The sequence below is a fragment of the Acomys minous genome (genome assembly GCF_964271855.1).
Source record: "Acomys minous genome assembly, chromosome: 5".
Classification (NCBI taxonomy): domain Eukaryota; kingdom Metazoa; phylum Chordata; class Mammalia; order Rodentia; family Muridae; genus Acomys; species Acomys minous.
Genome location: NC_140494.1, coordinates 73,791,014 through 73,818,140, shown reverse-complemented (window position 1 = coordinate 73,818,140; position 27,127 = coordinate 73,791,014). Strand labels below are relative to the sequence as shown.

The 27,127-nt window shown below is 38.8% G+C and overlaps 1 protein-coding gene across 4 annotated transcripts in view; it reads left to right on the top strand.

Annotated features, from left to right (window-relative positions):
- CNTN5 (contactin 5) overlaps positions 1-27,127 on the top strand; it is a 1,112,028-nt gene that overhangs the window by 648,709 nt on the left and 436,192 nt on the right. For all 4 annotated transcript variants that reach the window (XM_084782482.1, XM_084782479.1, XM_084782480.1 and 1 more), the window contains one exon: positions 15,431-15,652. In XM_084782482.1, the coding sequence (XP_084638608.1) occupies positions 15,431-15,652 (222 nt within the window). The remainder of the gene's footprint in view (positions 1-15,430; positions 15,653-27,127) is intronic.

Here is a 27,127-nt window from a genome sequence, read left to right as displayed (position 1 = left end):
TGTGTCTGTGCGTGCATCTGTGCATGTGGTGTGTATGTGTGTGTGCGTGCGTGCATGCAGGTGTGTGTGTGTGTGTGTTCTGCATGCACCTGTGTGGCCAAATGTTGGTTACATCCTCAATTGCTGTCCAGTTTCTTTTATTGAAACAGTGTCTCTCAACAAACTCTGAGCTGTCCCATCCACCTAGGCTCTCTAGCTGGGCAGTCCTGAGCTTCAACCTGTTGCTGTTCACTTTAGAGAGATTATAGACACCCCTGGGTGATCTTGGGAAATGGTTTCTGAGAATCTGACCCTGAGTTTTCACAGTTGAATAACAATTAGTTACCATTTGATCCATTTCCCCAGTTCATGTTGATGATGAACATAGATAAGACCAAAGCCCGTGATTTAAAAAACAAAAACAAAACAAAAAACAAACACACAAAACACCTAAAGCCATAATTTAAAAAATTGTAGCTATGCTATGTGCTTTAATAATCATGTCTCAAAATCTTTTGCAAAAATAATCTTCTGTAGCTTTTAGCAATGAACATGTGTTACATTGGAATCCCAGAGTCTCCTGGTAAACTGTAGAAATGAGTAGCCGCTCCTCATGAGCTGTGTGAATAAATGTACCTACTCTTCTCTCCCTAGTGATTGTGACTGTGTGTCAGAGAGAGCCAAACTCGAGTTCACAGAGACAGCCTGCTTGAGAAGGATTCCCTCCTTGTATTGCATCTTAAGAGCCTGTCCAAGGAGGGAGGGGTGAGAAACTAAAGACAATTTGCTGTTATTATGTGCTGAGATTGAGGACTAGATGAACTCACAAGCAACTGAATTAGTAAAAGCTCCACTACTTCCTAACTATATTGGCAATAATATCCACAGCTTTAAATCTGCACTTGTTACATTTATAAACAAGTTTCATAATTAATCCAGGTCCATAGGTTTGGCATACTCTCCAATAATTATTCCTACTGGGCATGTCCTTCTCTTCAATATTCAGAAAGACTACAAATGTGTATTGTCTTAATAATGAAACCAAATAACTATTTCATGCCTGATGAAAAAATAAAAAAGAATGTGCCTATTATTTTCTAATCACTTAATTCAACTCTTTGAAACATTTCAACTGCATTCATTTTAATAAATTATATATTAGTAATTTTATAAACACACATCTGCAGAATAGTTTGTTACTGTGAACAATTTTCATATTCTTAACCAGTAGATTAGACAAGGAGACATTTAAAAATTGAGAAGGAATAAAATTAAATACAAGAGTCTGATAAAGCATCCATTAAATTTGCCTATTTGTTGGGATGAATTTACATGCTGGAAACATATTTGATTTCTGAAAGAATATTGGTAATTAAAGTGTATTTCTACCTTCTCCTTGTAAAGGCAAACATTGGCTATTCCCTTCTGCTAATACTTGCTTATAGAAAGTGATTCAAAATCTAGCCTCGGGTTACCTTGCAGTAGACCAGTAAATCCTCAGCTTCTGTTAGAGGCATAATGGGGGCTGAGTTTTATTGGGTAGTTTCTGTGGTAAGCATTACTTGTGGCTCTGGCCCTTTAATGTATGCTTGTTTTTTCCCATCTTTGTAGCAAGCCCTTAGAGAAATAGGACCATAACTCCTATGGGACAGATGAGGAAAATGAGGCAAGGAAACCCAGCGATAGGGGCGGAAGATGATTACAATGTGGAAGTTTATGTGCTTGTTCAGAGGACTTTCTTAGTTCACGAGTATGTGGCCAGGGGCAAGATCCCGGCTTCTGTCTAAGCAAGAAGTCTGTACAGAATTGTCTATTTACCAGAGGCAGTCGACCACAGACCCGAGCAAAACCTGTTCTCCTGCTGGTGCTTGCTCCATGTCTCCTTCACAGTGAGCATGCCTGTTTTATGTTAGAACATACATTTATGTGCACAGTGAGCCTTCTTATGCTCACATTGCTCATGTGCATGTGTGTGGAGGTGGGGGTGGGATTAGGATGGAAGACAAGGTCTGGATGTTAGGGATTTCCCTGATCTTGGAGTGTTTTGTAACTTTATCCTTGTTACCTGCCCCATGCATGGCTGGGAGTCACTGCTGCTGTTGTCTCTCTCCTTACAGTTTTGGTTTCTTGAGATTAATAGTCGCACGCACATTTATTACAACTCTATATATTAGCAGACAAATCCTCATATGTGTGGTAAAACATATTATCTCTCAGGGTTATAGAAGATCAAAGTTGAAACCCCTTGGTCAAGAGATTCCATCACCTTGAAGCTTGGATTAGCCTTAGAGAAGAAAATAATTAGGAAGAAGGAAAACAAAAGCATGCTAAAGACACTTAGCTGGGCAATGAATGAACGAAACCGTGGGCTGGGGCAGATCTGGATGTCTAGGACGAGGCTTCTGACTTGTGAACAAGGTCCTCAAAGTGGGAGAAGAGACTGAGCACATGTGAATGGAGATGGTAGAGCTAGGCAGCTCAGAACAGGCTTAATGCTGAGATCCACGGTGGAATGAGTCCATATTTTAATTGTGGTTTACATCTCTGTTTAGTGATGCATCTTTTTCTGTTTGACAGCACTTTAATCCCGATAAAACTGACCTCTGTGAAGTAAAGGTGGTTTTAATGTGGGAGTGGTTGGGGGTAACTATGGCACAGAAGGCCATAGTAACTATATTGGCAGCTGCATTTTGAGAAATTGTGAGGAATTATTTCAATAACTAAGCATAGCCTATCTCAGTGTAGGGGCTAGTTGATAGATCCCCCTAAATTTCAGGCACAGAAAGGAGTTCTTTGGAAAAATGTTGTCTTCAGAAATCTGAGAGCTTGGAGGGGTGGCTGTGTTTAGAAGCATTTTCTGCTCTTCTAGAAGGCCCAAGTTCACTCCCCAGAATCCACAGCAGGCTACTCACATCTGCCTGAATCTCTAGCTAAATGGAAAAAAGGAGACACACACACACACACACACACACACACACACACACACACACACACACACACACAGAGAGAGAGAGAGAGAGAGAGAGAGAGAGAGAGAGAGAGAGAGAGAGAGAGAGAGAAAGCATGTGACAAGAGTCAACAGTTCTAATTAAGAGACTTTAGTTGCCAGCAAGGTGAAGATGAAGAAAGGAATGTATGTGTTTCAAGAAAATTAGCAATTTTGCTTTGTTCTAAAGAAGAAATAACATTGCTGGATATGTAGGCTTATGAGGCCACGTCTCATCTTGGGAAATTTTGACCTGAGCCAGTAGAGGACAAATCAGACATGTGTTACATCTATAATTAAGACACGAGTACATGATGTAAATGCTCACTTGTGATTTCTGTGGTTTAAAGTCTGATAAATGTCCCCCATACCTTTGCCAAAATGTTACGAGGACAATAACTAGTTCTGATCCTAATTACTGCTCGCTTTAATGGAATTTCTTTCTTTGTAAAGTCATTTGTATGGTTGGGCAATTAGGAACACTGCCTGAACTACTCAAACTTTCTATTTCACTGGGTTAAATTCCCTGTAAGTACTTGGCTCATTTCCCAATCATGAAAACAATAACAAAAAGTCTTCAAACTTCTTGCTTTATTACCAGCCATTTCTATAACTCTTACTGTCCTCTCTGTACCTTTTGTAGATTCCATTGATGGGGCAAATTTTCAGTATCCTAGCTTTGATTTCTCATTTTTGTTTGACTGTTTAATTAACACTCAAGCTTTATTGCTTTTTATTGCCATGAGTAAGGCTACTTTTGAATAAAATATAAAACATTTAATAACAAAGCTATAAAGCTATGAAGACTGTTTCAAAATATAAGATAATGACTGAGTGAAATGAACAATGGTGTAACAGAAGAGAAAAATCTTTGAAATTAAGGCTTTCCCAGACCTATAAAATCTGATACAACTGTAGGAATATCTTTCAATTCATTGTACAGCTTTCTAAAAATAATCACTTAATATTATGTATATTTATACTGAAAACTCCCAGAAAATTCTTATAGCTCTTAGGTGCTTTTGGAGTCAATCATTCTGAGCACATACGTGGTCCTAAGGCAAGCCTTGTGGGGGGTTAATTCAACATGTTACTTCATGGCAGCAGGGGAGACACTTAATGCTTACGCTAAGGGCTCCTTAGGGGAAGCCAGCAGGATAGCTATTGCATCATTTTATGTACTTTAATATCACCAGGAAACACTAATATTTTTATTCTGCCATCTCTTGGCCAGATTAAATTTCTCCTCAATAGATATAGAAAAAAATGTAATTTCATCATGTGTACTTTTCCACTGTGAGTTCTTAAAATGAATCTGTCCCTTTTTTATGTGAAGAGTGCTTGCATTGAGGGAGCTCACTTTCAGCAGCATCATCAAAGATCTTTGGACAGTCAGCTTTACATCACTTCTCATCTGGTTTACCCATTAAACACTCACAAATGTTGAGTAGTGACATAGTTCTAATTAGAGTATGTCTGTGTAGGAATTTATATGTATGCACACTACATAGGAAGAAGTCCATGAAAGTAAAAGAGGATCTTGAGTCTATGGAACAGGAGTTGGAAGGACTTATACCATGCCAAGTGTATGCTGTGACTCAAAGCTGCATCCTCTGAAGAAAACGTTAAGTGCTCTTAACCACTAAACTATCCCTCCAATGTATAAATTAACATCCCCCAAACAATGAAAGGCAAATCATGAAACTCTGTTATGAAAAGCAAAATGCATTTAAGCAAAAATCTCATATTTCCTTAAAGAACAAAAAGTGTCTATCACAGTAGTTTAAATTATAAACTGATATAACAGAGGTAAAAATAAAAATAAATTAACATTCATCAAACAATCACTACACAGACATTATTACTAATATACATGCACTTGTAATAGATTATTTCAATCTTCAGAGTGCCCTCTGTGAATTACTTAGTATGACACATTTACAGGAGCTCTGATTAAGTATTGACCTAGTTTCACATGTATTGAACAACAAAGCTGCTTTGAACTTGAACAAAATGGGTTTCTGTGTAAGAATCTCAGACTATCAAGTTACATTGTGTAGTCATATAAATTAAGGAATAGGTCACCTCAAATAAATGAACTTCTAAGACCTACTGTAGAACTAATGGCACTTCAGGTTATTGTCACAGCTTCCTTTGCTTCTGATAACTGTGGCACGTGCTTCGAGGGTCAGTGACTTTCTTAGAGTTTCACTTCATGCTCTTGCATTTAGGGATATTTTTTTACAGTATTTGAAATAGGTATCATTTTACGCTTTTTGTAGCCTATGCTGACTTTGAGCGTCTATGTAACTAAGGAAGGACTTGTGCCCCATGAGTTCCGAGTGCTAAGACTACAATCTGGCACCAACATGCCAAGCATTACGTGGCGCTGGGGAAGCAAACCCAGGTGTTCATAGCACCAAGCAAACACTCTGCCAACTGAACTGTTATCACTAACCCATAGTTTTAAATTTTTGTGTTGCTTGGGATAAAAAATTCTGAGTAAGCCTTGAGCCAGGTGCTTGGCATTTTTTTTCTTCATTCATGAAATTTTATTAAAACATTGCTCAGAAAACATCTGAGTATAAAATAAAAAGCTGGTTAACTATATCCTCTAACACTGTACTTTATCAAACGGGAAGAATAAAGAGGACTAACTTACGTAAACTCACATAAACTCACATTTTAACAACATGGTAGGTCCTTTCCCGTGGGGAGGCATATTTGATGAGTTGGCTAAGTAAAACCAAATTGACCAAATGTGTATGTATCTTCACTTGCCAAACACTGACATCATAGGAAACATCTTCACCTTTCAGCTGTTTAAGAAACAGTTTGATCTTTAGAAATGATGAAATTTTTTAAAAAATTATTAAGACATTTTGGTCTTCAACAAAATCGTTTTTAAGGCTCCAAAATGACACAGACTCCATCAATTGTCCAAATTTTATCTGAGTTCAGCTATACCTTTTAATTATACATTTTAATTAGGTAGATGATAAATGTCATTGAGCCTAAGCCACTGACCAACTGTCATGTTACAAAAGAAGAGAAATGTGTATGTGTCTCTGTGGTCCTGACATGTGGAGTAAAGTGTGATATTACGCTAGACACAGGGAAAGAGTCAGTCATTCCCTGGCAAGTCCATAGGTGCACTGCAAGAAAAGAGACGTGTAGGTATATGTATGTGTATAATTTATGTCTCAGTATCTCTTTTGAATCATAATTAAATTTCTTTCTAACATCAGACAAAGTGACCTATTAGTTTTCTAAATAAAATTCTCATAAGTGGGAAACTCTTCAAATTATATCTTTATGAAATATTCACTCACTCATGATTAATACATGGTGGGAAAAGGTAAGTAATCAGCTGAAGGCCTCACTCATTTGAGAAACAAAAAGTGACTCAACTTTTACTAAACTTTAAGAAAAAGAATACCGAAAATGGAATATAAAAAATTTTTAACAAGTAATATGGAGTATTATTTAGTTGAGAAACATTTGCTTTGCTGTACAGGCTTTGAAGGAAAGGCGGCAGCGTTCAGGTCAGACATTAAAGGAGAACAGGAACACACTCCCCCAGGGCTGTAAAGACTGACCAGAAGGATCCCACCCTGCCCTCCCCAAAAAATCCCATGCAGCGTTACAGGAGAATTTACAGGTATAGGATCCATAGCAGGGGGATCTTTCAGCATAATGGGTTTTGGACAAAAATTGCTAAGTTTTGTGAAACTAACAGGAGAATTCCTAAAAGCAATTAGATGGGAAGGTCTAAAGGAGGCGCAAGAGGTCGGCACTGTCCTAGTGGAATGCCAAAACAATCAACTCCGTGTCTACAAAGCTTTGTTTGAGCAGAGAGAAAGAAATAAAAGAGACTTTCTTTGGCATTAGGAAACCAAGCCAACTTGTTAATTGAACAAATTTCCACTTTCACCTGGTCGTTTTGGCATACTATAGACATAGCCTTGCAGTTCCTGCTCCATACAGAGTGGAAACTGTAGTGTCTCTCTCTCCAGGGAGGCCATGTGACTTCTCGTTTCATGGTAACCAAGTAATGAGCACTTTCAATATAATATAATTAAACATTATAGGAAAGAACAGAGTGGAGTTCTTTGTGACATTTCAATAAACATGCTAGCAAGCAAAAATACACAAATGAAGGTCACATTTGCAATTTTTATAAAAGTGTCTACATTTTAATTAGGTAGATGATAAATGTCATTGAGCCTAAGCCACTGACCAACTGTCATGTTACAAAAGAAGAGAAATGTCAGCTAAAAAGTCACTTTTTTTTGCATTGTCATGAAATAAAAAGTCATAGCCACAATTAAGTGTGTTCAGCATCAAGATAAGTGGGTTTAATGACAACCTCAAACAAAGTTTAAGAAAAAAATATTTTGACAGTAGCAAGGAACCTTACAGCAGTGCTTTGTAAAGCAGCTTTTCTGTGCTGTTGAAACACACAAGGCACACTAGAAGTGGAGCTAGTGTGCTTGTCATAGAGGTCAGAGGGCTTTGAAGGAACAGTGGAAATGAACTTCAACAGGGAAAAATGAAAGCCATTTGGTACATGACTTACTTTGATTTCCTCAGATATGAGCATGTCATGGCTCTGCATGCAGACGTCAGAGGATGGCACGAGGGCGGGACTCTCTCCTCCCCCCACGTAGGTCTGCAGAGTTGGAACTCAGGTCATCATCTGTGTCAGCAGGCCTACTGGCCCTTGATACATGACTTAATGAAGAAGTTGTGCACATGGAAAAATGAAACATGTGACTAACAGTCAAAATCAGGTTTAATGATGAGATGTGAGGTTCAGGACGTACAGATAGAGAATAAAGGCAATATTTGTCCCTAATGATTATATTGAAAAACATACAAAAGATCTGTAAATATTAGCAAACATAGTGTTCTGTTATAATGCTGAAAAGGGATAAATAAATTGCTTGAAAACAATTTTAGCAAGAAAAATTTAAACAATTTTATTTAATATTTTATGTAATTTTAAGAGATGCATTTGCTTCCTGTGCATGCATGATTTGTCTACATGCATGTCTGCACACCACCTGGATGCTGGTGCCCATGGAGACCAGAAAAAGGTGTCAGAGTCACTGGAACGAGAGTTATGAATGGATGTGAGCTACAAGGTTGGCTTCTGAGAACCAACCTGTGCTCTTAACCATCTGTATATACATATATATGTATTTATATGTAAGTAGAATAATGAATACATATATATATAAGGAGACACTTCTGAAGGAGAAAGTGGTCACAATATAGTAAGTAAATAGAAGGCTGCAAACAGCAATGGCTCCAGTTTCTTTAAAACAAAACCAAGCTGAATCTGCCCGTGTTTATGATCTGCATATCAGAGCGCTGAAACAGTGCTGTTCTGAGAAGTGGCTTGCTGCTGCTGGTGAGGCATGCATTTATCTACATACCAAATACAGGCAAGGCACTTTGTTTGGGAAAGTGTGCATGATGGCTAAGGAATAAGATGGGAGTCTGTTTTCATTTTCCAGTGAGCATATATTTCTATTATGTTCAGAATGTTCAAAATAATAACTCAGGGAGAATTCAAGGCACCAGTTTCTGCAGAATCTGAACCCCATAATTTATCCCTTAAGGAGGAGGATTGTGAGAAGGGTCACTCTGACCAGAAAGTAATAGCAAAAGAAACAAACGGCAGGAGAGATACACACCATTGGGTGAGGAAGTCCCTTTGAAATTTAATAAACATGTGATGACTGCCTTGGGAAGTGACAGCTGGGGATCTGCAGATGAAGGTCAAGGTGGCAATTCCTATTCAGAGTTGGTTCCTGGAAGTTGGGTTTGGTGAGATAAGTTTTTTTTGTTGTTTTTTTTTGGGGGGGATCAGACAGATTTGTGTGTACTGGAAGTGAGAGGGCTCACTGAATCTGGCCGCACTACAGCCTGCTGTGCGCCTTTGTTTCAGGGTCACGGGATTAAGTTCTTCTGGTTTAGTCACAAGCAGTAGAATCAACTGCAATGATCTTCAACTGACTTTGTAAAATGAACGCTTACCAAACTGGTAAGCTGAGGGTTCCACTGCATAGCACACTTTTCTGAGAAAAGAGATACTGTTAGTGGCAGACCTGCTCATTGACTTGGCCATGTGCATCACCGGTCTTTAGTTCCCAGAGTCAAAGCTACGGAGGCAGACCTTGAAGAAAAATTAGAGTGAGTGGTTGTGTTGTTACCTTATTTCACGCTCACTCTTAATGTGGCTCACACATGACAGTGAACGTGTGACCACCAGAAAGACACTGTCAAATAGCCAAACAGAACAAATGTGGGGTTACCTGTTATATATAAAGATACATGCTTGCCCAGCACACACAGCCAGCTGGAATAGTACAGTGTCTTTGATCCCGGTCCAGTTCTTATATTTGCCCAAAACAGCACCACCACATGGAGACAGTCTACCAGGCCTAAGAAAGCACGTTTTGTTGTTAATGAGTTGGGGAGCCCTCTCTCACTGCACTTACCACAATGTCTTCTAGAAAGCGAAGAGATGAGCTTCACTGACGAGAAGCCCTGAATCAGTTGAGGTGACGTTTTCATAACGGCTCTGAAACCTGCACTTTATCTACATTGCCTGAACGTCATTTCCCTGTAGGTCGTATCCTTGCACCTCGTGGATTCTAAGCACCATTCAAGGCAGAGATTGTATTTTATTTCTGTTTTGTTTCTGCATCTTGTTCAGTGTGGGATGCATGGTAGACAATCACTTATTGTGCATAGAATAAATGCTAAACTGTGTATTGCAGTATGTATGAATACCACAACTGTGTTGGGCATCTTTACTTACATAGAATTCTGTTACTGTTTAATTCCGTTCCAAAGCCTGCCGTGACTCAGGGTACCTCCATTTTGAAGATATGAAGCACAAGTTTTATTGCACAATCGATGTCACAAACATCACGAAACCATCACATTCATTATTTATTTTGCTGTTGTATCAAATGCATAATTTGCCCACAGGGCAGATACAAAACTTGCAGGGTGCCATGTTTCCTGAAACCGTTTCTTTAGCTGGACTGTTTATGAATGAGCATGGGTACAATGTGTTATAAAACACTGATAATCTATGTGCAGCACAACGAGAAGAAGACAGCATTCTGTAATACAGCTGCAACAGTTAAAACTGCAACCTTCTGGTATCCTAAGTAGGAAAGAATCATTTAATCACTAATATGGTTACACCGCACAACCAAGGCCACATTGATTTCTCAGTGATTCATATTGTAAAAGAAATATCGACTTAAGCAATCACGTATTGTGCTCTTCGTTATTCAGAGAGAGTTTGGGTGAATACTGGTAACAGTATTAAAATGAAATACAAAATGAGAAAAATTTCTTTTTGAAGCACAATCATATCATATCCAATTTAATGTGTAATGTTTTCATGATACATCTCTCTATACCACAAAGCCCGTATGGTTTGGAGGGGCACATAAAGCCATTATCATGCATCATGATGGCTTCAATTGTCCAGAGTTGATCTGGGAAGCAATGGTAGGTACGAGCGACCTCAGTGCCCCATACTCTGTGGCTGCGTCTGCTTTTCCGTCTTAGGCAACGACCCTAGGTCTGCATTGCTCTGAGCTGCTCTCTGTATATGTAAGGATAGTTACTGCAGATGCTTGAGTTTAAAACGGTGCTTTCAAAATAGTGAGTTTCATCCTTTACGATGCTCTCCAGCTCATGCTGCTAAAATGCTTTCAAGTTTATACATGATTCAGAAATGCTGAGATGAGGCAGGGAGGATATAGGATCTGGACCATCTCAAACTCTCCTGCGCCGTGGATGCAGAGACCAAGCTGAGATAACGTAGAGTGTTTATAAATTATTAAGCTTTTCTAAGTGTGCTTCACGCGACAGGCTCCGCTGTGGTGCTCCATTCATCCTCACAAGCTTCATAAAACAGAGGCAGCCTGAAATTGCACAGTGAACATGAGTCCTCATCACACAGAACTGCAGTGGCAGGTACCCTAGCCAAAGTCAGAGAGCATTTCTTCATGCTGACTTTGATGGCAATTGAGCTGCACAGCAGGTGTGGAGATTATATAGCTTCCACTTTTCCTGAGCGGTATCGTTAAGGTGCAGTGGTCTTGCTCTCAGGACCACTCAGGAAGTAGGGCTTTAAGCATTTAAGTGTTACAGTTAGGAAAAGCAGCACATATCACTAGGTGTGTTAAAGTATTTTTTTTATTTAAAATAAAACCAGAACTATAGCATGAGTCTGTGGAAGCCACCAGCCATTTTCTGCCTCTCTGTTGTGGCTAACTCACTTTTCTCAGTGTGTGGAGAGCTAAGATAGAACCATCCAGGGCAGACTCACATCACAAGTTCTAGAGTTATGGTCAATATTTTAGAGCCATGAAGTGCTCTCTCGAAATGTTTTTCATTCCTAAGGGCATATGGAGAATTATTAAGTTTAATTGGTGTCAGAAAATTTACAAGTATTAAAAATATCACAAAGGACTAAAATACATCATTTATCATAATGGCATTTTGTTTTATTTGTAAACATTACCCTAAGGAATCCAAGCTCTACATATCCCAATTTACTTTTATTAATATTATTTATGTGCAGTGGCACCTTTTTAAATCTACAAAATGACCTTTGAAACAGTGAAAAAGATTACTGTTTGTTGACATCACAAGATGTGGCAGTCTCATTCTGACTTAGTAGGCCCTGATTTGATTAAATAATCTAACTCTAGTGGTCTCAGGGTCATTTGAGAAAGTGATGTGTAATGAAGGCATTAATATTTACTCCTCCACATCTTCCAGCTGGGGTCCCATGGTGTGAGAGCACCAGGTTAATTGAGTTTTATCGCAAAATCTCTAGGCCACTTTAGAAATTACTGTAAGGCAAATTCCCCAGGTCTGATCTATATAAAGTGAGAAAATAGAAGGAGAAATGAGGAATGCCTAACTAGGTTCCATTGACATTGCCAGCATAGGTACTTATTAAAAGATTGACCAACTGAAAAGTGATTTTCTCTGAGAAAAAAAAATCAGGAGCCATTTTTTTCTAGTCCATTTTCAGAAAAACAGAAAGAACAGTCCTTGCTGTCATAGAGAAAAACCACAAGAATATGCAAATGTTGGATTTTCTTTAATCCACAATTTCTATATATGCCCTCATTTTTTCTTCATAAATTACTTTTGGGAATACTCCTATTAGGAAAATGTCAGGGTTCCTCCACCTCTGTTATCCATGCTTTGAGCTTTTCAGTGCAAAACAGACGTCAAAAGGAAGCATTTATACTCTTACATTGTGGCCTAATATCAGTTTAAAGAGATAAATTGACAACTTGGCTATTCCCATGAGATTAGAGGTACAGACTAAGAGGTGAATTACAGAGACAAAGACAATGCAAGCCATCATTAATTGGATTCCCACTATCAATGAGGGGCCATTCAAGTTCCATATACGGCTTTGTTCTATTCCATGGAGTCTATAGACACGAGCTTTGTATATCTCTGTTCTACAAACACGAAACTCTTCTCAGCACCTGATGGGCTGGGTCACAGATCATGCTCGTTTTAAATCTGTAAATACCCAAAAATATATTTTTTCTTGACTCTCAGAAAAATTATATTTACATGTTCACAGTAGAGAAATGTTAAACTTAATTTGGTATTTTACCATCTAACATGCTATTTCCAAATCATGGAAATGTTTCTACATCCCAAATTATCTGTATAAGGCAGTGCTGTGATTTTAGATAATTTTAATTATGAGAAAGCTTACTGGCAAATACATGGTTTCATCTTACATTTAGTTACCAGGCATTACGGTAAATTATATTCTCTGTCCACATAACTGTAGAGAATGTCCTGTCCATTGGCTAGATCAGAGTAGGGGTTCAATGTTTACTGCTTGTATTGTCCTTGGTCAGTACAGTAGTTTGAGCAGACTCCCCTGGACCCAGATCCACCCATCACGATGTTCTTCTTGTAGGTTTCTAAGACCCTCTGGATCCTTCTATTTCTCCATTTTCCTATATTTCTCTTACCTAGAGTCCTAGTAGGATGTCCTCACATCTATCCCAATCTCCTGGTAAGTGAAGACTTTCATTGGACATGCCTTTTGGGCTAGTGTCCAATTATAAGTGAGTAAGCCCCATATTTGACCACGTCCCCTTGGTGGGGAGGCCTGGTGGCACTCAGAGAAAGAATAAGCAGGCTACCAAGATGAGACTTGATTGCCTGTGAATATATAGTAGGGGAGGAGGTCCCCCTCGGTCATAGACCTAGGGGAGGGGAATAGGGTGAAAGTGGAGGGAGGGAGGAACAGGAGGATACAGGTGATGGGATAACAATTGAGATGTAATCTGCATAAATTAATAAAATAAAATTTAAAAATATATTATCTGTGCAAAAAAACTTCTGATCCTTAAAGCTAACCAAAGAGTGTCGCTGGAGACATGGCTCAACAGTTAAGAGCAATGGCTATTTTTAAAGAGGACCTAGGTTCGATTTATATCTGGCAGCTTGCTACCATATGTAACTCCAGTTCTAGGAGACCTGATATCCTCTGTGAGCACCAGGTGTGAATGTGGTGTACACACTTAGATGCAGAACAAGCAGCCATATACATCAAATAAAAACATAAAAATTAAAAAGGCTCCCATTCTTAGCAAATTGTTTGGTTCAGTTTATATTAGATATGCAAAAATTCAATGTCCATTTTAAACTCATTATATTTAGATTGTTTTCCAAAATTATTCACTAAAATTATTAGCTGTATTAGTCAGATTTCTCTAGAGGAACAAAACTGATAGAATGAATAAATATGAAGGGGACTTATTAAAATGTCTTACAAGCATGGTCAAGCTAGCCCAGCAATGGCTATCTGCCAATAAAAGGTCCAGGAATATAGTAGTTGTTCGGTTCATGGCTGGATGTATCAGCTATTCTTTGGTATACCTCAAACCCCCAAAGAAGTGGGCTCTAATGCCAGTGAAAGAATGAGCTCACCAGGGGAAAGCAAGCAGGCAAATAGAGCAAGCTCCCTTCTTCTTTTATACTGTCTGCCAGCAGAATGTGTGGGCCATATTAAAGGTGGGTCTTCTCACTTCAAAAGATATTGATTAAAGCTGTTTCTTCCACACAAAAGTGCATTGTCATCAATGGTGGTGAGCATGGTGGCACGTTGGCAGGCATGGCGCTGTAGGAGTACCTGAGAGCTACACCCTGATACACAGTCAGCAGGCAGAGAAGAAGAAGAGAGAGAGAGAGAGGAGAGAGATCCTCAAAGCTAGTCTCTAGTAATATACCTCTTCCAACAAGGCCTCCTAATCCTTGTAATCCTTTCAAAGAGTTCCACTTCTTGGTGACCAAGTATTCTAATACATGATCCTATCAGAACCATTCTCATTCAATCTGTAACACTGTTTTCTGAGCACACAATAGTGTAATCTATTTCAGACACTATGCACTCTTTTCCTTTCTTTACTTAAAATAGGACTTTAGGGATTTAAGTAAAAACACAAACAAGTAATTCTCATAAATTGATAGAAATGTAAGTTTCATGTTGTCATTTCTAGTTGCTATTAACTTACAAAAATTCTATGACTAACGTAAAGAGTGAATTCTATTCAGATTCTTTTTTAAAACATTTTTTATTTTTTACATATATATTTATGTTATTCCACATATATCTGATAAACTACCTATAGCAAGGAGAACCATGACATGATCAAGAATTATATAAATGTTATATTCTTAGTGTTTTGGCTATTTGTATTCGACAGCCTTGAAGAAAATATTTTTCCTATCTTGGTGCATCTAAAATTCTGAATGTAAAGCAACCTCCATCACATCTTGTCATTATTCTGTGTTTAACAGTTTGTGAGAACTTTTGGGAAATCACTAGGTATAATTTTCAGCATAAACAAGATGGGTAACATAGCAGAAGATCCTGGTACGTGACAATGCTTTCCAGCCAGCAAAGTTCCTGTTTCCACGTCTTTGTCTTTGTAGATATAAAACATAAGTGAGAATATTTTTCCAAATTTCACTAGTAAAGAAGGCACTGATGGAATAAAACAAACTCAAAGTAAATTCAAATATTTATGAAAGAGAAGATGTGGAAGGCTGAGTTTTTATATGATTTTTTCTTTCTTCCCTTTCTCTCTCTTTTCATCCCCCTACATCCTCCCTTTTCTACCTTCCTTTACCTTTCCTTCCTCTACTTAGGCTTCATAAAATTTTCACTCTTAATTTCTTAAAGGAACATACTAAACCAGGAAGAGTTCATAAAAATATTCCAAAACCAAACAGTTTTTGTGTTTTTCATTCTAGTTTGAACTCAGTTGCAGCAGATCTGCAAAAATTTAGTCAGAAGAAACTATTTTCATAAGGGAAAAAACATACACAAATCAAGGGTCTTGGGTTTGATCCTGTATTGCTCTTCCCTTTTTACAGAGTACTCCGAAGCTCTTTCTGGTCTTTCCACTTCATATGCCGCTTTGCTAAGAATTAAGAAGAGTTCAACCTCATCTGCCTTTGGCTCTAAGACCAGACCACGATACAGCAGTCCTTCCTTGGGTACCCTGAGTGTTTCTCCACCAAGCTGGCGAGGGGCAGCTCAGCAGTACCACTCCCCAGTCAACCTTTATCACTCCTCAGATGCCTTCCGACAAGATGGTAAGTGCAGAAGGAATACAAAACAGTCTCAGTCGGTAAAAGAACACTTCACCCAAGACCACTAGTGAGAGATCACCAGCCTGCTGCAGTAAGGAGAGGGTGGACTTCCTTGTTTTACAGGGAGGGTGTTGACGAGGTAGCATCTTGGAAAAGCACGTACAGCTCAGAATTGGGTTGCTCAGTGTGGATAGACCATCTGTGCTGGCTAACTGCTATACTTAGAAGCCGAGCTTGGGAGATGGACTGCTGTTTTCCCTGGTTGCTTTTCAAATAGGTAACTCTGCGAGTCCTTAAAACAGATTGTTGCTTGTAAGAATAACAAGAGGGTTGAAAATGATCTGTGCTGTATAGGAGCAGGCAATAAATATATGACTGCAACTTTGTAAACTGTGATACTGAAAGGCATAAGGAGGTCAGCAGGCTGTGGAACAGAAGAAAAGGCCACTGGGTGGTGGATACTGTGTTAATACATTCGTCTTCTATTCTAAACATCTCTCAAGATTCTTGGTGAAATTAATTGTTTACTATAATCATTACCAATTTGACAACAAGTATCAGTAGCATTAAAACAGACATACTAGGGATTGGATAGGTGATTTAATGGTTAAAAATGTCTATTGCTCTTACAGAGTTCTCTTCCCAAATCAAGCAGCTCACCATTACCTGTAACTCCAGCTCCAAACTTCAGGTCCAGAGGATTGCAATGCTTCTGAGCACACATGTATACTCATCCACACAAATACATAAAATTTTTAAAAGAAAACCTTTAAATAAGTGAAAAATACATGTTAATGTAGATTTTATTTTCAGATTTTTCTCTAGTAAGATTGTCACGTTTAACATATCATTTATTCTATGAATGTGCTTATGTTTTGCTTTAATTGTGAGTGATAAATAAATAATGCAGATGTCACCCTTGGATACCAGTTAAATTAAGAACCACTCTACAGTTATTAACACTATGGACTGGAAAGCATTTCCTAGCTGTTCTCTAAATCTGTCATCATTAGACATATTAGGAAAACAAAATGAGGTTAACTAGCAATGAGGGCAGGGCTCCTGCCAATGAGTGTTAGCAGACACTGTGCCATCATTTAAAATAGCTTATCTCACTCAATGTCTCTGAGAAACATGTGGTGTGCATACTGCTTCTGCTCTCTGTAGGAAAGAAAAATGCAGGGGGACTATGGATCTCTCCCCGGGTCCCATCACTAACAGGCCCTATGCACCATTTTTTTATTATAACTTTACTGACTTTAAGAGAAATATTTAATGACATTCCATATTGTCTGAGAACAGAAGAGATATTTGAAAACACATTTTCCAAGAATTTTACATCATGTAGTTTTCTAGGACCCTCTGGATCCTTCTATTTCCCCTTTCTCTCATGCGTCTCTCACCTAGAGTCCCAATAGGATGCCCTCCCCTCTGCCTCCCTTTCCTGGTAAGTGAAGACTTTCATGGGACATGCCTCTTGGGCTAGTGTCCAGATATAAGTGAGTATATGCCATACAAGAAGAACATTTGATGGACAGATCTGGGCCTGGGGGTCCTGCACAATCTATGGCACCAGCCAAGGACAATACGTGCAGTAAACTTCAAACCCCTACTCAGATCTAGCCTATAGTCAGGACATTCTCCACAGTTGGTTGGAGAGTGGGGGCCTGACTCTCACACGAACTCTGGTGCCCAATATTTGACCACATCCCCTTGATTGGGAGGCCTGATGGCACTCAGAGGAAGGATAGCAGGCTACCAAAAAGAGACTTGATACTCTATGAGCATATACAGGGGGCAGAGGTCCCCCTCAGTCACATTGATAGGGGAAAGGAGTAGGGGGAAAGTGGGAGGGAGGGACGACTGGAAGGATACAATGGATGGGATAACAATTGAGATGTAATATGAATAAAGTAATACAATATAAAAAAAAGAACTTTACCTCAAAGATTAAAGTATCAAGCAAGGTCATGTTGCCATGCACAGGCAAACTTATTACTCATACTTTTATCTAGCATTCCCCTGTAAGGCATTCATCCCATGATGCCAGCATTTACAGTTTGTTTACACAGGCTGAATGGACCTTACATGTATGTTGACTTGACATAGTTATAAAAATCCCCAGGGCATTATATAGTTTCCTTTCTAACTGCCATTAAACATGTAATGTGAAAGGTTTATACATGTATGTAGAACATTTTGATTGTTTTCAACCCCCACCCTCTAAGGCTACTCACAACCCCTTTAAACCTCCATTTACTCTGTAGCACCCATGTCTTTTTGTTTTGGTTTATAATCATTGAGTTTAATGAGACAATCGTATGACAGTGGTTCTGGAAATCACCATTAAATGTGGTGGGCTCATCTTTGGATATGGCCCTGGCAACAGTAGCACAATCAGACAGAAGAACATTGGGGTTACTATTTTGGAGGGCATTGATATATTATGGGATTATTTAGAAGGTACCGAGCATTCAGAAACACAAACATTGGATGTTTGTCTTAATTTCTTACTAGCAGGTACCTCTCAACTATAACTAAAATATAGCAAGGAATTCCGAAGTGAAATAAATGCAAATTGTAAATCAGTATGCATAAGGACATAATGCAGAGCCAGGCACCTTCAAAGTGTCTCTTGTAAATACCTCTGTTCACAGTATTAGACCTTTATACCTGCTGTAGGTCGGTCCCATTTTGGACTGAATAGTGGCCAAATGTATTAGACAATTTTTCTACAAAGACATAATTGAAAGAACATATGTATGTGTGTGTATATGTATATATTAATATATATGTATGTGTACACACATACTATATACATACACACACACACACACACACACACATATACATATATATATATGAAGAAGTAGGGTCTAATGCCAGTGAAGTAATAGAGTTGTCATTGAGAATGAGGGCTAACAGGTGAAGAGCAAGCAAGTTCTCCTTCCACGTCCTTTTGTCTTCCCACGTACAATGATGCAATCAAGAACAGTGCCTCACAGCTGTAACCAGAATTTTGTGTTACAGTTAAAACACGATGTAGTCACAATGGGCATCAAGAATAGCCATCACAGCGAGGAACGTAGCTCTGGTCAGTCACTTGTTCAACAACACTCAGAAGTTCAAATGGAATATCTTTCTTCTTTCCGACAAGAACAGACACACTTTTCTGCATCAAACTCATTATGAGTTTATTACTTTATGCAATCACCTATAACTCACATATTACCATAAAACATTCATGCGTTTTATCCCATTCAACATAGACTGATGAGAGTAACAGCAAAGTGATTTTGTGTATCTTTCCTCCTTAGTCTCAGTCACATACACACACTGATTAGGAGTTTTGTTATAGTACAGAGGGTGTAGCACTTCATTTACAAAAGGTTTCTACTTTCCTATCTAACACCCATGCCTCTGTCCTATGGATTATGCTTTGGTTAAAAACCATTCGTTAAGTCTGGGATCCAATTTAATCCAATTTAAATCTTCTTCCAATGTGGTTTAATCCATATTTTAGAATATCTAAGAGAACATTCTAAGGCCTTTCCCCTGACTCTGACTTTCTCATCTGAGTATTTGATAGATCTCAGCTGTATGTGACTTTGAATTCTTTGTCCCGGACAAGAGTGTGACATATGGCTTTTGTCAGGTAATTCCCTTTAGCTTTGATAGAAAGTAAACCTGAGGTTGACACGCTCTTGTGAAAAATGAGAAAAGTAACAGAGGCTGAAAAGGAAGCCATCCTGATACTGCCCAGAGTCAAGCCAGAAGGATGTGGCACAATTTTTTTTTTTATATATTTTTATATAAATTTTTATATAAATCTAAAATTGCAGTTTGCTTAAATAAAAAATTGAAAAACAGTTTAACTCTGTAGTAAACATCCAGCCAAAACTCATGCACAAATACAAACAATTTTAAACTATATTCATTGTAATATATTCATCATCACAGACATGGGACAACTTGCATATTTTTTTAACTCCATGGAAAAATAATTTATCTTTATGAGACAGAATGGGTATACCTCATAATATAGTGGTGATTTATAAAAGTAGTATGATGTCATCTCCTTAAAATGATTAAAATGAGATGCTCTGGGCCAGAGAGACGGTTAAGCCATGAAGAACACTAGCTGCTCTTGCAGAGCCCTGGGCCTTGTTTTCCAGAACCCATAGTTAGCATCTCATAACTCTTGTAACTCCAGCTCTTGTGGATCCAATGCTCTGTCTGGACACTATGGTCACCACAGCATATAAAGCCTCATACAATAGGCAATGTTATTCACAGTCTAAAACAATGTATATTCTGAGAGTAAATAAGGATCACATGAGTGAAATTTACAATCACAAGGAGAAGCCACATGTGACAGATAAGCCCCACGTGGCAAAAACATGGTTTCCAACCTAGGCATATAAACAAAGAACAATAGCAAGATTTAATGAGTAACCTGAAGTAAGCTCACTCTTATCCACTATCCCAGGAGCTCAGACACACATTCCAAGAACAACTCCTTATTTTGTACAACTTGAGGTCACAAGACTCTTGTCTTGGAGTTTTCTCACAAGCATTCGCATGATGATTCCATTCTAGGACCATGTTCTGATAACTGGGTTCAATCTCCAGTGTCCCAAAAGAGTCTAAAGCAGTAAGTATCTAAAGTGACTTGGTGATTTCCTGGTCCCTTATGTTTGACCTGTCCCCGGCTCCTCCAGCCAAAACTAGGAACAGGCTTGTAGAGGCCATGCAGGAAGGACAGAACCTGATTCCTATCACCACATTACAAACGACCCCACCTTCCCTTTCTGCCTCATTGTTCATGATCCTGCCTTCTCCTCATGCTGAAAGTTGTCAGCTGATTTTGAGGACTGTTCCCGACTTCTGAGTGCTGGCCCCCACTTCTGGGAGCTGCCCCCCATTTCTGAGAGCTGCCCCCCACTTCTGAGGGCTGCCCCCACTTCTGAGATCTGACCCCCACTTCTGGGAGCTGCCCCCCACTTCTGAGAGCTGCCTCCCACTTCTGAGTGCTGCCTCCAACTTCTGAGAGCTGCACCCCACTTCTGAGTGCTGCCCCCCACTTCTGAGTGCTGCCTACCACGTCCGAGAGCTGCCCTCACTTAAGGCAATTAAGACTAAGTGAGATACAACATTCTAAAATTCCCTAGGAACTCAGTCCTGAGGAACAATCATTTGAGAAGGTTGACAGGTTGCTCTATACCCACTTTCACTTTGTGAAAAGCATAGAGTCTGAGGAGGACCAGGTTAAGCCTTCCCTGATTTCCAGGGCTATGGAGACAGTGTGAAAATAAACCCTTCCTTTCTTCGCTGTGTGAGTGTTGTCCCTTTCTGACCACACGTCTCTTTTCTCTTCTGCGAATTATCCTCACACTTGCATATTGGAGAAACTTCATACATTTCATCTATTTTAATTTTCTGTGTCATCTTGTGATCATTCCTACATCTGGGTACATTTTTTAGGCAGCCAATCCCTATAGTCAGCCAAGAGTTGTTTATTCAGAACTTAATTATGCATTCTTTTTGTTCTCCTTAATATTCTGTGCAAAACCCACTTTTTAGTTCTATTTGTTACTTTAGCAGATGCTGCAAAAAAGAAAAAAGCAAATGTTGCAAGTTGAAGGGATAAAATTATTCTTCCTACTATTTTACTTAATCATCTACACTAAATGTGCTAAATTTTATCTGATTAAAATTGTGAAATGTTTGAAACACAAAGGAAATTTTGTGACTGCATATTAGATTTATTAAATTTTTATATTTTGCCTACTGTAGTACTAGTTTTAAAAATTCACTTATTTAATTTTATGTGTATGAATGCTTTTCCTTCATGTATGTCTATGCACCACATCTGTGTCTTTGAGCATGCAAAAATCAGCAGAGGATGTCAGATTCCCTGGAGCTGGAGTTACAAATGATTGTGACTGCCATGTGGGTGCTGGAAAATGAACCCAGGTCTTTTATAAGAACAGGAAATGGTATTTAACTGTCGAATCATCTTTACAGATTCCTACTTCAATACTTACATTGTTTGTATTTATTTATTTATTTATTTATTGTGTGTGTGTGTGTGTGTGTGTGTGTGTGTGTGTGTGTGTGTGTGTGTAAGGTAAAATGGCAGCTCTTGTAACTTGATTGTTCTTTTCACCACACAGGTCCCTAGGATCAGATGCAGGGTATCAGACTTGCTGTGAGGCACCTTTATTCACTACACATCCAATGCCATAATATCTTTCCACAGAATCCTTCTTTTCTTTTAGTTGATCACCTCCTAAAATAATGAATATTATTTATGATTATGTATTATATATGTATATATTATGTATGAATATGTTTGCATACTTGCATATATACAATATATGAACTTGTAAACAACTCTTAGTGTACTTTATTTTGATTTAGCCTAAAGTTAAGAAAAACTAACTTTTTTCTTAATGCTTCAATTCTTTGTTGGCTTCTCTTTTGATAGATAAGAAGTCAGTAGGCCTATTCTTTATAAATGAACTGTCCTCGGCAAATTATGTTTTCTAAATCCTGATATTTTATACATTTGTTCTGTATCTTTCCAAAGTGAATTGATTATTTATGTCAACTATTTACCAATGATGACATAAACTCTTTTCCCAGCGTGTAATATTCTACTCTTACCTTCAAAACCCACTTCTCTGTTTGATTATTTTGTGTCCTTCCTAGTCTATCTTGGAATTTGGGAGCTGTTTTTGTAGCACCTGCAGTGTGAAAGACATTTTCTTTTCCTTCTGTCCTGTGTGTTTATGTAATCTGCTCCATAGCCCAGTCACTAGACCTGGTTGATGAGCTTGGTGGTGTTTCTAGGTAGCTTGGCTGGGAATAATTGTGAGTGAGCTGTTAGGAAAAGAGAAAAGAACATTTGATTAAGTTCAGAGTCAGGAAGCTCTTCCTCCTTGGCCTTAGAGTGGGACACGTCTACCCAGAGAAAGCACACACCTTACATTGTAATGATCGTGGACGCCATCACACCTGACTTGTGTTATACGATCAAAGTAACTACCCTGGGGAAGCAGTGCTGGATACAAAACAGGTCAGACACAGCAATGAGTACGTTCAAGGGCAGAGTGCACAGAGCAACTTGTCTTGCTTTGTAAGAACTGTGCATAACCTACAATGCATATAGAAGTGTTTGGACAACTCTAATGAATTTATTAATAGACATGCTTCTTAAGGAGTCTAAAATTGTTCTCTAAGCTAAAAGAGAACTTCCATTAAGGTAGCGGAGCACATATTCCCCAGCAGTTGCCTGAGAGCCCTCTGGGCATCCAGACTCTAAACAATAATAACATCGCTCTAATGGTGGAGTGAATGGTAGTTGGGAGCAGGTTCTTACAGTTACAAAAAAGAAGCACATGACTATCTAAAGCCAAGCAGCAATGGCGGGCACAAGGAGGAGACAGGGGGCCTCTCTGATGCTGCTATGCAGTCAGGGCTGGAGCAACAGCGTTTCCCATTCTGTGTTCTGCCCCAGGTGCTTCTGGAAATTGTGGTGAGAGGAGATCTTGCTCCTCCTTCAGATTACACCACTGATGTGCTGTTGTCAGATTGCATGGCAGTCAACTCGGGCCGTAAGTTAGCAGTAACCAGAAGGCAAATGGTTGGGGCTTGGAGTCACACAGTATCTGGAAAAAAAATGGAAAAAAAAAGTAATTACCAGGGGAATATTTTAGTATGGGAGGTGGTTTAGGATTCAGGAAGACACAGTAGTTGCTAGTCATGATCCTGGAAACACTGAGGTAAACATCAGAAAAGAAGGCACAAGGAATGGGATAACCATTGAGATATAACAAGAATAAATTAATAAAGTAAAAAAAAAAAAAAAAAGAAGGCTTCCCCATTCATTTGAGTTTCAGGGCTCCAGAGTACTGATTCTTAAATGGTCTTAGCAGTAATGAAATTGGTGTCTGGGAATCTAGAGAAGAAGTGGCCTGCATTTCAAAAGCTGGGAAGGAAGAGTGGATCCAGTGTGATCTACCAAAATGATTCTAGAAGGGAAAGTGTAGGCTTCATGTTAAAACAGCACAACTCCATTCCTGCAGAGGACTGGACCCCAGAAAAGTGTGTTGGTCCTTCAAGTCCTAAATGTCCCAGAAAGCCCTATGGAACAGAATGCCAACCCTAGGCTCATGATGGGTGGCTTCTAGGGCACCTCATCTCAGAACCTGTGGAAGAGGCTTGGGTAGTCTCAATATAACATCATTAAAAGACAGTGCTTTCCCACGAAAGCCTTCACTTACCAGGAAACTGAGACAGAGGGGAGGACATTCTAGTGGGACTATAGATGAGAGAAGCATGGGAGAATGGCAAAGTAGAAGGATCCAGAGGGTCCTAGAAGCCTACAAGTAGAACATTATGATAGGCAGATTTGGGCACAGGGGTCCCGCTCAAACTAAGGCACCAGCCAAGGACAATACAGGCGGTAAACCTTAAACCCCTACCCAGATCTAGCCAATGCACAAAACATTCTCCACAGTAGAGTGAAGAGTGGGATATGACTTTCTCACATACTCTGGTGCCTCACCTTTGACCATGTCCCCTGGAGGGGGAGACCTGGTGGCACTCAGAGGAAGGACAGCAGGTTACCAAGAAGAGACTTGATACCCTATGAACATATACAGGGGGAGGTAATCCCCCTCAGGAACAGTCATAGGGGAGAGGAGTAAGGGGAAAATGGGAGGGAGGGAAGAATGGGAGGATATAAGGGATGGGATAACCATTGAGATGTAACAAGAATAAATTAATAAAGGAGAAAAAAAAAAAAGACAGTGCTTTGATGTACACAGTGGCCTTGAGAATGCTAAAGAGAGCCAATAAGTGAACTCTAGAAGCCTGTCACAAAAGACATTGTCATAGGAATTTTGTTTATAAATGTTAGAAAAAACAATCTCATTGGTATTTTTAAGTTTATTTTATTTAATTAATTTATTCAGATTACAGGTATTTTTACATGTAAGATATTTTAAGTATATCAATGTAAAACTATAGAAACTATATACAATTCACTAACTTTTGTGGTCAATTTTGAAGGAATGAGTACTTTAAGTAATATTACTCAATTTTTGCTGTTTGTTTCACCAATATCACATACCCAGAGCAATTTAAATATTAAGTTATTACATTCATGGAGATTTAATGAAGAATTAAAACCAAATTCTTCATTATCTCTTTTTCTCATCTGTTATAATTTTTCTTGGGATGTTACACATTTAATTAAGTAATGTTTTGGATACATTATCTTACGTTTATTTGTTCTTCTATTATATTTCAATCATTCTGTGTATAACTAGGTTGCAACAATCATGACTTTCATTTAATAATAATGAAAGGAGCGCATAAAGCACATGCTCTTAGAATAACTGGAAAGGAGTAATGCTGCCCGTTGCTTTCCATACCACTTCATCCCCTGAGCCTATGGTAGCTGGGGTTGCTTCTGAAGCTTAGAAAGAACTGAACGGGAGAGGATGCGTTTTATGTAGCACGGCTCTAAATCACAAATGGCTTCTAAGCCCCTCAATTTGCGCTGCTCTGCTCTGCCGACCTGGCTCCTGCTCACCTCCATGAAAGCCACTTCCTGTTCTAATGGAAAGCTAGCCAAAATAAGCCAAAGTTGCCCTTCCCGTGTGTCTGCTTCCACGCTTCAGCTATCCGCAGGCCTCCTGCCATCTCTGCAACAGACTGAGCCCTATAAGTTACAGACCCATTGCACCAAAGACTGGTGCACATAGAGCCTGATGTTGCAATATACGTCCCAAGGAGTGAAGAAGTATTGTTTGTGCTATGGAGCCTTCTGAGGAGAGCAGGTGTCATGGTGCTTGGGAAAGGGAGAGATGGTTCGTTCTTCCGGTCCTGGCGAGCACGGTTAGCATGAGGGGCTCCGCGTGGACCAAGGAGGGTGCTGTGTGACCCAATGACAAGAAAGAGCATCCAGAACTGAGGCAAGCTCTTGCATGACTTTAAATCTGCCAGAAATCAAAGAGAGAATATATTCTCAGATTCTAGTCTTTTGTATTTTATATAAATATCCTGTTTCTGAGTTATGTTCTAGTGCTGGAGCCAAAAAATTAGGATAATTCATGAAAAATAATTCAGAAAAATACAAAACAAGAGTCACATATACCTATGAGTCAATAAAATATCAAATAATACTACATTCTATATATTAAATATATTATGTTTAATATATAAATATATTTGCGTTTCACACTTGGGAAATTTAAGATGCTTAGAAAAAGAAAAACAGGGAAAAGGAACTTTATAAAACAAATAACAAGAGACATGAATAAAAATTCTTCATACCTGGAATTACTATATTGAGGGTTTCTTTATAAAGTGGCATAAAAATAATGAGTTTTATTATGACAATTCAGATGTTCTTTGGTATTTTCCCCATCTATTGCTGCCCCCAGCATCACCCTGCTTCCTTTGGCTGGCCGCTTTGCTTCCATGGTAACCTTCCTTCTGCATTTGTGCCACACGCATCTTCTCGCCTTTATGCTCTACTCAAGGTCTCCTCCTCCTCCTCTTCTATCATTGTGTGCTTTAAGTTAGGGATGTGCACCAACACTAATGTGCATGCTGCTGCTGCTGCTGCTGGTGTGTGTGTGTGTGTGTGTGTGTGTGTGTGTGTGTGTGTGTGTGTGTGTAGATAGATAGACAGACATATTTTAAATTAGGTATCTGGCTACTTTGGAACATGTGTATTGGTTCTTGTAAAAATGTGTCTATTTGCATTACCTCTTTTCCCCTTACACTTGAGCATTATATAAGCAGTGCTCTAACGAATGAGGGAAGGATACACAGGATGAAATGTGCACGTTGGCACATAACTATAATCCTAGTCCTCTGAGGCTAAGTGGAAAATATAATGAATTCAAGACTACCCTTTGTTGCGGCCACTGGTGGGTTGACTAGCAACAATGCATGGCACTATACCCATGCACACACTAGCTGTACTACTTGGCCTTGGTAGATTAAAAGAACAGAAAGGCTAGGAGAGTGGTGAGAGTGCATGTGTGAAGTTGGAGGGGAGGGAGTAGGGGGATGGATTTGAATGAAACACACTGTTAATTTTTTGAAAATTTCCAAGAGTAAATGGAAACTATATCTTAAAACAGGAAACTAAATTAAAGAGTACATGAAAATGGACAATTTTAGACCTAAATCTCTCAATGGCACAATATGAATTTGAAACTTTTATCTATTATATGTTATTTTTTAAATGCTAAGAGTTTTGAAAACTTTAGGGAATTTTAAAATGTCTTTATATTATTGTCTTTGTGGCTTTGAGATATTAAAATAAAATATAGATATATATTTGAAATATTATTATGGGTATCACATGAAGACAAATTTAGATAATTTAGATTATTTTATTATTTTACAATACATGTAGCCATGTTTTATTTTGTAAATTTGATTACTGAATAA